At 45.4% G+C, this 14,845-nt stretch overlaps 2 protein-coding genes across 2 annotated transcripts in view; one reads left to right on the plus strand and one right to left on the minus strand.

Moving 5' to 3' along the window:
• Positions 1 to 1,269, minus strand: part of LOC119197943 (raftlin) — a 24,420-nt gene extending 23,151 nt beyond the window's left edge. Inside the window, exon 1 of the mRNA XM_062565552.1 lies at positions 1,251 to 1,269. Coding sequence (XP_062421536.1) covers positions 1,251 to 1,269 — 19 coding nt within the window. The remainder of the gene's footprint in view (positions 1 to 1,250) is intronic.
• A 9,481-nt stretch (positions 1,270 to 10,750) lies between these two features.
• LOC119197949 (cysteine-rich venom protein) lies at positions 10,751 to 13,141 on the plus strand (the record flags this gene model as incomplete). Its single annotated transcript, XM_037454685.2, has 6 exons — positions 10,751 to 10,861; positions 11,821 to 11,911; positions 12,232 to 12,374; positions 12,605 to 12,693; positions 12,801 to 12,883; positions 12,963 to 13,141. Coding segments are annotated over 6 exons (654 nt in total), but the record flags the coding sequence as incomplete, so codon positions are not given.
• Positions 13,142 to 14,845: the final 1,704 nt, after the last annotated feature.

Consider the following 14,845-nt stretch of genomic DNA (forward strand, 5'->3'; position numbering starts at 1 on the left):
ATTTGAAAGTACCAGTTGACTCGACCTCGTCGGTTTCCAAATGCGGGGGCTTGAACAGGTTTTATCTGCCAAAGGGGCGGGGGGGGGGGGGGGGGGGGCGTGCACAAAAAACGCTGCTGCCAAAGAAGGAAATGCCCGTATCAGTTGTTTTTCTGGAACAAGCACTTAGAGGCACCCATTTTGACAAAAGGGCACAGGAAACACCGCAGATGTGTCCAGCAGTATCACGTCCGGTCAAAATATCCTTCAAACACCCTCCGAGGTTCGGCCTCAATCCCTGCTGATGGTCAGCTGAAACTCTTCTCTTTGGAAATCCCCCAGTCTTCCTTCCTTTAGCCGTTATTGTACAGAACTAAATATACGATACGTGCCATTGATAATACCCTGTGTTCAAACTGTTATAATCCATCTAAAACCTATAGTACAGCTGGAGTACAACTGTCTGCCCGTATGCTACATAACACCTGCTTATACTTCTAATAAAGCTTCAGCCATAAAAAAAGCTAACTTGGTTAACAAGCGGAAAACGTCAACTATGTATCTAGCAAAATTTTGGCATATTCCAGCATAATTTTTCAGACCATTGAGTTTAGCTATTTTAATCAAACTAGAAGGTTACCATTTAAACAAATCCACACGGCATGTTTAATGGTGTATAAATCATATCAAGGAGCACCAATACAGTGATAGCTAGCCGGCTAGCTAACCGCTATCACTGCTAGCAACTAGCCTTTCTAGCTACTAGCTAGCAGACACAGAGCGACATTCTGTCATTCATTAATCGCTTTAGTATCACGCCGATGTAATTTAACAACCAAAAAGAAAAGAGGCAGTTATATTTCAGGGACTTAAAGAGGAAAGCAGTTTAGCGTGCTCTACGACTCGCAGACTGGTCATAGATGAAACATCTCAGCTGGCTTTGGGCATTGTAACTGACTGCATTGTAATGTATTTAAACATTTCTACTGTGAAGATCCCAGAATAAAAGATTACATTTATTTTATTGGGGTGACGTCTCCACGTCTAAACCGTTACGCCCCCCCCCCCCCCCACCATCGCCCAAGACGGAGGCCATGGGTGGCAAAGGTGGAATTGCTTTTTTCAACATCGCTGAATTTGTTATATTTGCTCTGAATGCCCAAGGACGATGCGTAACGGCAACGCATGCGGGAAAAGCAACAAAAAAAAAAAGAAGATGAGGTTGTGATGAGTGAGATGGAGAAAAAAAGGGAGAGTAGACAATAGTGTACGTCTCAGATTCTCCGCCATTTCGAGAGTCCTGGGTGGCGTCGCGGTTCGCGATGGCCTCGACCAACCCCGTCTCCGTACAGTCTCAAGGCCCGGTCGCAGGCCTCACACACACACACACACACACACACACAAACACACACATGCATCGATAGAGCTATTGCCATGGGAACCAACCCCTCTACGTCTATGCCCTCCTCACGAGAATAATAGGCCCCAATCTTTCTCAACCTCTCTCTCTCTCTCTCTCTTTCTCGCTCTCTCTCTTTCATTGTCAGTTTCTCTCTTCTTTTTTTTTTTGTCGTTCTCGTCGCTGTAAGCCCACACCCCTCCTCATCACCCCCCCCCCCCCCCACCCGACCGGCTCCCTGCTTTCCCCCTCCTCCGTCCTCCTTTTACCCACTCCTCCGTGTGCCGGAGCAAACACTGGCGTCCTCCTATTCCCCGTCTCTCCACTACGCCGCATCCCTTTGACGGTCACGAGTTTGATTTGCCATGCATAATCTGTCTACGCTGGGATTTGTTCAGCGCGCACACGTGAAAAGCAAAACACTATCGCTACTCAAACTGCACAAACAACGCTTTGGATGTTTTTGAGCTGCAGCCAAAAAGAAAGTGGGATTGTTTGTCATTTTCAGGAAAGCAGGAGAGAGAGAGAGAGAGAGAGAGAGAGAGAAACATGGTTAAAAATAGAATATTCTTTCGTTTCCTTCTTTGTGTTTTTCTCTAAAACACTGAGGAGTTCTAAGAGATTCTCTGTGGGTGACTCATTGCTTTCTGTAAACTTGCTCCAGGCAGGTCATTTTTTATTAAAGCCAGCCAAAGCCAAGTTCTTGGGTTTTCAGACACCCTATCGATATGTCCATGTGGAACATTAGCAAATCAATACCGCTGCAATTTTCTTGACCACCCATTACAACAGGAGTCAATTTGCCTTATAGAAATATCAAGGGGGGGGGGGGGGGTTTCTCTCTCTCTATTTGTCTCCGCCAAGCTACTACACAGCCAGGCTGAATATTGGCCCTTTTGTCTTCCGTCTTGCCTGGAGGATTCATCCTAGGATGCCGCCTCAGGTCTAGGGCAATGCCTGGGGCTTGAATAACTAAGCATCTTCAAAAGCACCATCACCTTCACCGAAGATGGGGGTGGGGTGGGGGGGGGGGGGGGGTAATCTTTGCCCGAGATATCGTGACTGAGCATTTCAGGGGGGTGAAGAGGAGGGACCAAGACCAAATGTTTGCGCTGTGTCACGACGACACTGCCGTGTTTAAAGTTTATATTAGTGCCAAAAAGATCCAAGTTGGAACAAAATAATACCAAACCACAATAAATCCTTTAATTAAGCACTCAACATCTCAAAATGTTCCAAATGGGAAGCTTATTTGAGTCCCTGGCGTCAGCGAAACGGACGCTGCGTGAAATGAGAGTAGAATGAAATTACTATGGTTTAAAAATAACCACCTTTCAATTAGATGTACCCTACATTTTTAGTATATCATGTTCTCGTTTTACGTTGTCTGTCTGTGGGTGTTTGTCTGCACTTACAGACCGGGGGAGAAGTACACACTTTGGTTCTCGCCAACCAACGCTGGCGAAATTTCCTTAATCAAATTTCACACTTCACCAATGATGGTGGAAGGAGTGAAACTCTTAAACGCCACAGATACTGCACGCTGTGAAAATACTCATTTCAAAGGATCACTGTACAAAACCTATATGAAATATGACCGAGCCTGCAAAAAACATTTCAAATTAACGTTAAATGAATGATGTATAATGCAGAAAGGAGTTAGTAGTAGTATAGCACAATGTGAAAGCAGTACTTCAAAGAACAATACCAATAAAATATACAAAAAAGTGCCTTTTCTTTTGTTTATTCAAAAGTGCAAGTGATATATAAATAGTTTGTCACTATAAAATTACTTTTAGTCTAATGTAAAGGTTAATAAGCATTTTAGGGCTCTTCCCGCTGAGGAAAGGAGCTAGCTCACAAAGAATGGAAAATTGATGTTGTCATTTATGGCTTTTAGCTATATAAAAGCTGTACGGCAGAAGGTAGAAGCATTTTTAAAGTGTGTGTTATCAGAGGCCGCGGGTAACACAAGTGAAATTCCATCCACTCCCATTGTGTTGGTTGGCAACAGAAGTCTCAGATGTACAGATATCTCAAACATGAGCAAAACCACACGGCCACGAGGAGGAGTGAGCCAACGATTTCTTCACCTTCTGCTCTCTCTTTTGCCCAAACCACAATCAATTCCACATTTCCAACAAGAGCTGCCAACGTATGATGCAGCCGTGTGAGGCTTGATGAGGAGTATTGTGTGTGTGTGTGTGTGTGTGTGTGTGTCATGTGCATGAGAAGCATATATGGGCATGTATGGTAGTGCATGCGTTCATTGCACTTTGCACATATTCACCACACCTACACTTTGATATGCACACTTGACATGGAGTTCAGCAGAAGGCTGTTTTTCTTCCCCTGAGTGTGTAGTGTGTGCGTTTGTGTGTGAGGTGTGCGTTTACCGTGTGCTTTTGTCAGTGAAAGTGTGTTTTCCTTTTTCATTTGTCGGTGTCTTACGTCAACTTGTCAACATCTGATGGCGTCTTTTTGTTTTGAATGTGTGCGAGGCTACCTTGTGCACATCAGTGTGTGTGTGTGTGCGAGTGTGTGTTTGTGTGTACGCTTGTGCACCCTATGGCATCTTTCACTGGATTTCCCGGAGCTGCCCATATGCTGTCTGGCTTTTTAAGTGATTTTTTGGTTGTTGTGATGCCTTTGGATGTGTGTATGTTATCCACACGCGTGTGTGGGGGTGTGTGTGTGTCTGTGTGTGTGTGTGTGTGTGGGGGGGGGGGGGGGAACAGACAGACCGAGACAGAGGCAACTCCTGACCCAACACGGTAGAGTCAAGGCAGCCTGACGCTGCACAGCTCACCAGCTGGAACTAATTAACAGCAGTTCAGACGGACTGAGCTCCCTCACTCACTTTCTCTCTCACACACACACACACACGCACACGCACATACACGCACAGACACGCGCGCATGCACGCGCTCCCCCCCCCCCCCCTGCTTTTCCTTTCTCTCTCATGCCCCCCCCCCCGCCCTTCCTTCCCCTCCTGCCATCGCTCGACTTGTTTTTCCCCCTTTAAACCTCCTCCCGCACGCACGCTTGGATGAACTCGTGTACGGGAGCACACAGTCGAAGCATGTAAACATCCACTTGTACAGACAGACACGGTTATATGAGCATGCACGTTGCGCGCGCACACACACACACACACACACACACTCAGGGAAACCTTTACTTTTAACCTTCATCCTTACAATAGCTCACAATTCACACACTCCCCTTCTCACTCGGGGGGTGGGTGGGTGGGGGGGGGAGGCACGTGGTACTGTACGTCACGGACACGCGCGCAGGGGTTCACGATTGGATCCAGGTAGACATGTGTGGCATCTGTGGCATTCGTGACATCCCCAGCGCCGCTGTGCACCATCCATTACGCATGTGACATCGGAACAACCGAACCTATTGATGTGCGTGCTGAATGGCCCGGAGTGTGCGCTTGCGAGCATGTGGACGTGCGTGCGTGTGCGTGCGTGGTAGCGGTGGCTATAGAGGCTGTCGGAACACACCGATCCAGGGAAGCCAAACTTGTGGCTTGCGGCGTCATCTCCGATGAACCGACCCTCTGTGGTGAAACAAACTGCCCCAGAGGCTGCCGTCCAACGGGAATTCGGTACGCGCCCGCACATCTGTTCCCGAAGTTCAAATTCACACGCGCGCACACACACACACACACACGCGCGCGCGCACATGTCGAGGAGCTCTCGCGCAAGCAGGGGAGAAAAACGTACCTGTTTTCTGTTTCTTTCTTCTCCTTCTTCTTCTTTTTTGAAATAGCGAATCTCGTTGAAAAGAAAGTTCAGTGCCCGGACGCAGCTGGAGCGACGCGTCCAGCGGTGAAACTCATTCTACCGGCGGGGGGGGGGGGGGGGGGGACGGATGGACGACGGCTTCCAGGTCCTGTCCCGAGGAGGCTGGTGGTCGGCTTGGAGGAAACACAATCCTCAGGAACCGGAGCAGCAGCAGCAGCGGCAGTAGCGGCAGCGGCGGCGGCAGCAGATCCAGCGGTTTGCTTCGCCTCTCCCCCCCTCCCTCTCCACCCAAACGCAGCTCCAACACACTTGTAAGCACGGTGCGTCTAGGTCACGCTCAAAGTATGCTCGCACACCGACGTTCTGCAAGATCAGGGAAACCACATCCTGTCACATATTTACCTCCCTCCCCTGTCTCTCCTTCCCCTTTCTCTCTCTCTCTCTCTCTCTCTCTCTCTCTCTCTGCGTCTCTGCGTCTTTGTGTCTCTGTCTCTTCAGCAGCCCCACCGGTTCCACTCGGCTGACTGAAGAATCCATCTGAGGAGAGGAGGGGGGCAGAGAAATGCTGTAGTTAGGGGTTGGGGGGGGGGGGGTTAGGGGGAGTGAAGGACTAAAGGAAGAGGGATGGTTTTAGAGAGAGGGATGGAGGGAAGTAGAAAAGAGAGACTATACTTTGCCATATAGTCAGTACACATGCTCATAGTTTAAGTCAAGTTTTTTTTTTGTGGGGGGGGGGGCTGGTAATACGTTATTTTTTAAGGGTGGGGGTCAAAGGCATGTCGTTTGTGTGTTTTATTACTACTCTCCTCTCTGCATAATTCACATTCCTGGTCCGGATTCATTATTTATAAAACTGTGATTTCTGTTTCTAGAAAGAAATGTATAGAAGCTGCCATCGATATTTGGATATTAAGAATCAGTCATAATAATTAGACTTCACCCAAGTCTGACTGAGCTTCTTTTGGGCTTCACAAGGGTTTGTAAAGATGCTGTTTTTATTTTTCTCCTTTCCGGTGAACGTCCAGCAAACGATGGAAGCCCAAACCGCTTTCTGAGAACATCTCGTACTGTTTTGGATTCACTCTCGCCGATCTCACTGCATCCATTTAGAGTCTGACATCCGCACACGGCCTCCAAATCATCATGTCCTAATCTATCTGGTAGCCCATCTAAACGATTCCTGTCAGAAATCCGATTTACAATTGAAATAGAGTGTTGAATAGAACTCGAAAAACAGCCGAGACAAAGGTGGACTCACTTTATGACGCGTTGCCATGATTACTGAGAAAGAGCTGCACACAATCCCAAGAGTCACAATTAGACTCACCATTCTCACACAATGTGCCCCCACGACATTGGTGGTTTTCAGCCTCGTGGCGCCGTTCACTCGCTCATTTCGCCAGGTTTCTCAGCTGCCTTTTCGAGAAGAGCCCTCAAAAGTGATGGTTCGTCTCTTTTTTACGAGCTCTCCTGCCTCTGTTTTGCTGTCACGTCTGCAGGCCCCCGGCGGGCTTTAATCGGAAACTGCCAACACGCAATCCGGAATCTGGGCAACGCGCTCTCCCATTTTGGAAGGGCGTACTCCAGCATTAGACCACCTTCACGCGGAAAAGTTTCAGCGCTGGAAGGGAAAAGGGTGGGTTTGGTTAAATCAAATCTCCTAAACAACCCGTGGGGAGACCTGAGCTTGGAATTGAACAGGAGAAAGTGGGAAATTGACTTGTCAAATAAAAACACGTGCCAAAAAGGCCGGGGGGGGGGGGGGGGGCGCCATTGGGCCGAAGGCCCGAAAGGGCACTAATGATCACCCGCAGCGCAATGGCCAACATGGCCAGCATTAGGCAGCAGATACAATAAAAGCATGCACGCATAGGAAGAGGACGCGGTGCCGCTGTCAAATCTTACACTTTTGATCCAAATTAGGTGCGTTTGTTCTGTAACCTTTATGTAATCTCGACCCCGAACGTCCCACTGTGGGACAACTGAAGCGGGACGAGTGGTGTGACAGCAGGCGTAACGATGGAGAGGCCCAGCAGCAGCTGATTCTGATTCTGCGCACGGCTCCCAGAGGCTTTTATTGTGAAAGGCTTCACACTTTTCAGACCTCGGCCGCTTCCACCGCTCCTCTGCGACTGGAGATGTGTCAGCGCCCCCCAGTGGTTGAAGCGGGAAGTGAGTCTGTTCAAGACGACAGTGTCTCATTTGAATAAGCCAATGATTAAATATGCATCACGCATTCTTTCCTATGCATTATGCATTACTCATTTTGCTTGAGTGGGCAAATTTCTGTGTAAAGAAAAGCACTATGTGTGTATCAATCAAGTCAATCTGCTGTGTCTGTAATGCTGATGGGTGTAAATATGACAGTTATGTAACGTGTACCATGCGGCATGCTTTATTTCCCCCACCAGGATGTCCATCGCCTGCCACCCAGTCCGGTGCCGTTGCATTTGACACTGACTGTAACTGCGAGTGAAAGTCAATGATTCATTAAGTTCAAAACCTGAAAAAGACGAGAAAGTGGTTTGTGATTTTTTGATTTTTGAATCTCAAAGATTTGTTTTAGATACAAAAGGGCTGATGTTTGAAAGCGAAAATACACGAGAATGCTTCTGCTTCGACTGTGTCAAGGCGCGTTGGTGGGTCGATGGTGTACTTTCTTTCTTTTCAAAAATGGAAATACCTGTTTAGCAACATGTGTGAACCACAACCGGATTCCAACAAGAGACCTTTGTCGTATACCTCGAACAGAGGCCCGGCCGCGTCGGGGCCCTCGGCCCAGGCCGTCCCTCCTGGAGCTGCACCCGCTCGGTGCCACAACCGCCGCTATCAACTCTAAATGGAGTTTTTTTAAATTATTTTTTATTCCTACCTGAAGGGAAGAGTTTTTCTTCCAATAAAACCACATCCAAAATCTATACAATGCCGCACGAAGCGCCCCACCCATGACATCAGTCATCGCTGTCGTGTAACGCTGTCAGCAGCAGGCTGTGGTGGACACTCTCTCTGGTTTACGTGAAGCCAGCGGGTCAGTGTCACGTGACATGAAGTGTTGCAAAGTTCATGATTCCCAGAAAGCTGAATTCCATTTATTTTGCTTAGTTTTAAAGGAGGGCGTTTGAGTGAAATATCTCGGTGAACCTACCATGAAAAACAATACTGACATTAGATGTCTATACTGCATTTCCTTTTAAAAGAAAACTTTCCTATAAAAAAAAAAAATTTCAGCTGGAAAGTTGTGTAATTCATTTGTTCTTTTGATTCAGCAGCAATGAGACAATGTGTTTTCCAATAAGCGTCATTGCAGCAGGTGCAATCACAGTATCACTCCAAAGGATATGTTCATACTGTATCATGTACAGTATTGTACAGACTGTTAAAAAAAACAACACATTTTTACCAAGGTTACTAAACAAGAAGAACAAGTAGTGCTCGTTTTTGGACACTGAGACTCACTTTAGCTACACAAGACACAAGAAGAGACGATAGCAGCATGTTTCTTATTGAGCATTTAGACACAGAATCACAAGTCAACAGAGAGGAATGTGAACATGCAAAAGATTTCCAAAGTCAAACTTCTGTTTATCATTATGATTGTTATTTTATTTATTGCAGAGCCAGCAGTCCAGGGCAAGTCTTTTACACAGTTTATTTGTAGTTCATTATTATTATCCTGTTGAACAATATCAAAATAATAAAAAAAAAGATTAGAAACTAGTGCTGCATGTATTTAGAATGTACAAATATAACAAGTTAAAAGTATGCTCATTGGCCGAATGAGTTTAAAAAAACTCACATATTAACATGAGGTCACTCTCACTTAGCATGACAAAGAACATTGACATGCTACACACATGGTTCTAATGTTTTAGCAAATATTTACTGCCACGGAGCAACCTTAATCTGCATTCAGATCCCAGACGGTACATAAATGAAACTCACTGGGAAAGGGTTAAAGACGAGGCAGCCACACCTTCAGGCATACCCAGCTTTACCTTTATTTTTCTGACAAAAGCGTTGAAACATCAATCAATAGGGAGCCAGATTAGCTACGTAGACAAACATTGAATACACTAAAAGGTCATTGATATAAAGTGAAAAATATAGATTTACAATCAAAAAGGTTTTTATAGAATTGTTTTTTTTTTCACGTGTTGCAAAAAAACCCGTCCCCAAACAGACTCACTTTTTGTTTAATCAGTGGTATTTTCCAAACATAACCGCTCAAACGTCCTATGCTTAATTTGTAGGGGCTGTAGGGGCCCCTCCCGCCTCCCCACATTTTCACCCAGAGTTTGCATTAATCACACTGTTCCTGAAACACAGTCATGTACGTAGATGCATGAACCGTCAGTCCGGACCCCACGGCGCTGGTCACCTTCAGACCTCCTGCGCCGCGTGTTGTACCAGAGCAAGCAAAGGGCGCGTCCTCAGCCAACACGTGCTGTATGGCTGTAATCCATTAAGCAGAGGACAACACGGATCTACCTTGTAATCGACCAGTGCTCCTTTTCCTCTTTATTTACTTTATGTAAATGCCTTTACATTCTGCCCGTAAGCCCGAGGTTAAACCCTGAAGCAATGCATCACAAAGTCACTGCACCTTGGGGCTGAACTAATCCGTGTTTACTTTGTGTCAGTGTTACTCTTTTAAGTGACCATTGTGGAGAGGCCGGAGGGGGGGGGGTTGTGCAACAGAGCCGGGTCCCATAAAAGGAGGGAGCGGAGAGCCGCGGCTCACCTGCACCCTTGGAAGACTCAGGAGCAGGTATGCCTCTCTTCGGCTTTCCCAAAACGTTGTTTTTTACTATTTCCCGGATGGCTCAATACGTGTTTTTGCTGTGATATTTTAAAAAAATGTATTTGTCAGTTTTTTTTTTCTTCAGGAATCTTACTTTGTTTTAATCTTCTTTTTTTTGTGCAGAAAAAGAAAATATGTTCACTTTCGTGATTTGCATCTTGACCCTGCAGCAAGTGCACTCTGCCTGCGTTAATGTGAGTAGAAGTATTTAGAAGTATTGAAATGATACGTAGATTGGAAATTCTTAGATCTATTTGGTCACACTGGAGTGGTACGAAGACGAGAAACATGTATAAATGACATGTAATGTAATGTGAAATGACACTTTTAGCTGTGATTCATATGTTTTCAGGAATTTGTTGAGCAGGAATAACTTTTGGACCACTGGAAAGTCCTTGTTTTACAATCAGAAATGTCAAATAATTCTTTACCCCTCTGATATCTTGACCATAACTTAAATCTCTTCTTCTCTTGGAATGTTTCTGCGGGCTCTCTCGCGTGTGTCCACAGCAAGGTAAGCACGGCGTTAACTCCGTCTGCCGCGTTTGGCTTTACAGACACATGCTATTTTCAGGCATCAACTCAGAAACCATGTCAATAGGTCTTCCTATAAGATTATAGGATTTGGTGTAAATCCTCCCTGTAAATTCTTCTGTTATGTCAACCCATTTCTGAGTAATTAAACCAGGATTTTGATGTGAGTCATGAAGTAGAAATTAAGCCACCAGACTAAATATCAGGCTTTATTATTCCTTAATGTTGTTTACCGAGTGGTATTAAGTCTGTGTGTGTGTGTTTGTGTGCGTGTGCGTTTGTGTGTGTTCAGACTTTTGCCCGGATAAACCAGCGATACAGGCCGAGATCAAAGACGTCCACAATGCCTTCCGGAGAGCTGTTCAGCCTACTGCTTCTGACATGCTGATGATGGTCAGTCCTGCTTTTACTTCATGAGCGGCTCTGGTAATATTAGCTAAAAACTCGCCTGTGAGAAGAAAAGTGAATCCACGGTGGTTGACCTTAAAGGGCCAATGTACAGCATTTATGGGGATCCACCTGCAAAATATTACATCAATGATATGTTAATAATCATTACCATTGAAATGAGTTGTTTCTTTCAACATATGGAGCAGGTCCGCTCATTGGACACCTTGTTGCACCGCCATGTCCTCAGTAGCACAGAATGGACAAACCGAGCCCTGGCTCTTGGTGGGGCTACTTTTGTGTTTTCAAATTTGCACTTTATTACATTACATGTTAAATATCTGACGCTTTTATCCAAAGCGACTTACAGTGCATTATAACCCATGCATTACATTTTTGCCTGGGGAGCAATTAGGGGTTAGGTGTCTTGCTCAGAGACACTTCGACATGGGGCACATGGGAATCGAACCACTGCACTACTCCATGCGCCACCATTATTAACTCCTCCTCCACGCTTTGCACACGCGGGATGTTTTCTTTTTTTTGTCGCGGTCTGCAACCTCGCCGCCAGATTCCGCCACAAGTCCTGCACACTGGCCCTTTAAGTGCGATGAAACGTGAAAACACATGTTGACCATGGCCTCTCATAGATAAACAGAATTAATCTAAAATGTCATTTTAATTTCCATTACATTTTGGTATTGTCAACACGCTCTAATCTATGAGGACGAGCATTGCACACAGTTGAAAATAATTGAGTCAACGGGAGGAATCAAGACGTCTCATGTCCTTTTCCTTTGTGGAGGTGCGAGGTTTCTGCACAAAAGACGGGCGAAAAGTCTCCCTCCTTCAGACTCTCAAGCGGCAAATGATCCCATTTTCAAAACCCACATCCCGCGAGAGAACCGATCCGTCTCTGCGCGCCGGTCTGCGGCTGATTTGTTTTACCTGTCTCTCTTTCACAGAACTACAGCCAGGAGGTAGCAGCCAGTGCTCAGGCCTGGGTTGACCAATGCATTCTGGGTCACGGAAATCCCAGCACCCGCACGCTCAATGGTATAACGTCTCTTTATTCCTCTTTCTCTTTTTCGCTCCACGAATGCCAGCCCCTGATATAACGACTCGGGAGTGTGTGTGTGTGTGTGTGTGTGTGTGTGTGTGTGTGCGTGTGTGTGTGAGGGTTCCCCGTGAAGTGAGTGACCTTGCGCTTGAATGTCGGCGTCACGCTGAACATTATCTTATCTCCAGTCTCAATATCTTCTTTTAAAAACAAATGACACAGAGTGTGATGTGTTATCATTGGGAACATTATCACGCTCTGGCCTATTAGTGAACCCTGTTTTTATCTCAAAAAGAACTCTCCTTCACATCTACAGGATATGAAATGGGGGAGAATCTGTTCTATTCGTCGTCCCCTAACTCGTGGACCGCCGTGGTCACCGCCTGGCACAACGAGGTGTCCAACTACCTGTACCCCAACGGCTCCAGCAACGGCAAAACCGTGGGTCACTACACACAGGTAACAGTTAGCCGTTGTCATGGTAACAGACACAGGTGATTGCGTGGCAGCAGCGATGACCACATACCGTAACGTTGGTGCCGTTCTGTCGGGTTGGTTGATTTGAATGAATCTATATTTTTTCATGAATCAATTCTGATGTAACCATCGATCAAATGGAAAAGTGTTTTGCCGTCTTTCAGATAACGTTTGGGGGTTTTTCTTATTTTTTTTTACCTTCTTTTTGTCAGGTGGTGTGGAATAGCTCCTACAAAGTTGGCTGTGGGATGACATTGTGCCCTAACAACATTTATTTCTATGCCTGCCATTATTTCCGAGCGTAAGTGACCCCCTCCTTTTGACTCCTGTTGTGTCCTTTGCGGGAGAGCTGTTTTTATTTAAGAGTCGGGTGAAAGCACCTGACAAGTTTCCTGATTTGTTCCACAGAGGGAACTTCAAGTCGTGGCCGCCGTACACGGCCGGACTCCCGTGTGCTTCCTGCCCCAAAAACTGTGTGGACAAACTGTGCAGTAAGTCACACATTTCATGAGGCTGCTTTTTTTGGCAAAGACAACAGGCTGACCTCTCCTCTCCGTCGTTTCACTTCAGCCAACCCCTGTCCCTACGTGAACAAATACACCAACTGTCCCAGTCTGAAGGCAATGGTTGGATGCGGCAACAACCTGGTGTCCTCCTGGTGTCCCGCCGCGTGCCAGTGCAGCGACGAGATCATTCCGATAGCCTGAAGAGCAGCCCTGGAGCCTGCAACGTGTGACCCAAACGGTTTACGCGTGCGCTGCTTCTCTCTCTATGAGGCGAGCTGCTGCAATTCTGATCAACTTCCTCTGAGCTTGTGGTGATTTACCGATGACACGAGCCGAGAACCCGTCCGGAGGACTGAGTGCCGTAAAATTGAATTAAAAAATCATGTCCTGTCCTTCCCCGAATGAAATTAAACCTGTAAAATGCTTTAGTTTTGTTTCAATTTGATGTCATTCTTTCCATCATTTAACATAAATGTCATAACAGCAAGTGCCCATTTGTTCTGTTTTTATTAAGAGTCAAAGCACAAATACACGTGTTTTATAAGTAACTCTTTCTTTATAGTAAGACGAGAAAAGGGGTCTCATTCCACATGAGCAATTTGTCTTGTCTTTTTCCTTATGTGGCTTTTGGGCCTGACATGAGTGTGTCTACCCGAGCTAATAACATATTTAATATTCAAAAGATTTCCTTTGTGCCAACTTATATCAGCAAGATAAAAAAAATGTTCACAATGGTTGGAGTAGTTACATCTAACGTAAGTTATTCTGATTAAATAAACAGTATTGTTGAATGGTAAACGCTAGTGGAAGGTTTTCCTATGAAGACTGCCATATAGCTTTCTTCAAATATCAACTGTCCCAGACAGCACTGTCGGTGTGACACAAAATCCTTCATCAGTGGTCCTTGAGTTTGCACAAAAGAACCTGAGGGGTGGCAAGCCAACAAAAAAAAGCATACTATCCTAATTTAGCTTTATAAAATATTTGAAAGTTGTTTTTCTTCTCTAGATAATGTTTAAATACCATGTGATACATCAGTCTTCGGTTGAAATTATGCAATTGAGAACAAGGGGTGACAATAAGACATGTATGGTGGTAATGTTTTTTAAGAGGCCAAACGCCTAGAAGGCACGGATAAAGATTATTATAGAGATTGTCTAGAATTACGATCTGTGATCAGCGCTGTATTTTAGTCCTCTACTATAAGCAGAAAAAAGCCATGGGCCTTGATCACCAGCAGATGGCTCTGCTGTACAGATCACTACACCTCCTGCTTCTGCATGAGTGTCCACTTTATCGAACCAGTGGCCTATGAATAAAATGCATTAAATCACGTGGAGGAATGTTATGCCTCATCACTTACTCTCCTTGTTTCTTATACAAGACCCTGTAAGCGATATGATCCCAATGTTAGGCATGTGATCTTGCACGTGTGCCGGATATTTTAAAGCTTTTGATCATCTGCTGGAAGGATTATTTTGGGTTAACTACAGGTTGTTGTTTTTTTGTCCAGGTCTATTAGAAGAGCACAAATGGCTGTTTTGTGAAGTGCATGTTGTTAGGAGTCGTATAATATGGCCCCCATGAAGTGTCCGCAAAAAGAGGAAGAAGTGAAACACAACGCTGCTTGAAACAGGAAAAAGAAAAAGTCATGTGAGTCTTTGCGTTTGTTTCTTCGGGGATGACGGATGTAACTTGTGGATAAAGCTGACATGGACAGAAATAACATTAATCATACAGAACAGAAGATGCACCCTCAGGCAAAACAAGGAGTAGAAAAGCTTTAATAGTACTATTGGTTACAGGGTTTACATTTCAACCCATTCAGTACTATTGGTATAATATGTTGCTTCTTCTTCTTATATGAGGGTACCAGTCAGAGGTTTGGACACACGTTCTTATTGAACTGAATGAGAGAATGTGTCCAAAAGTCTGACTGGTACATCT

This window comes from Pungitius pungitius, chromosome 11 (genome assembly GCF_949316345.1).
Source record: "Pungitius pungitius chromosome 11, fPunPun2.1, whole genome shotgun sequence".
Taxonomy (NCBI): domain Eukaryota; kingdom Metazoa; phylum Chordata; class Actinopteri; order Perciformes; family Gasterosteidae; genus Pungitius; species Pungitius pungitius.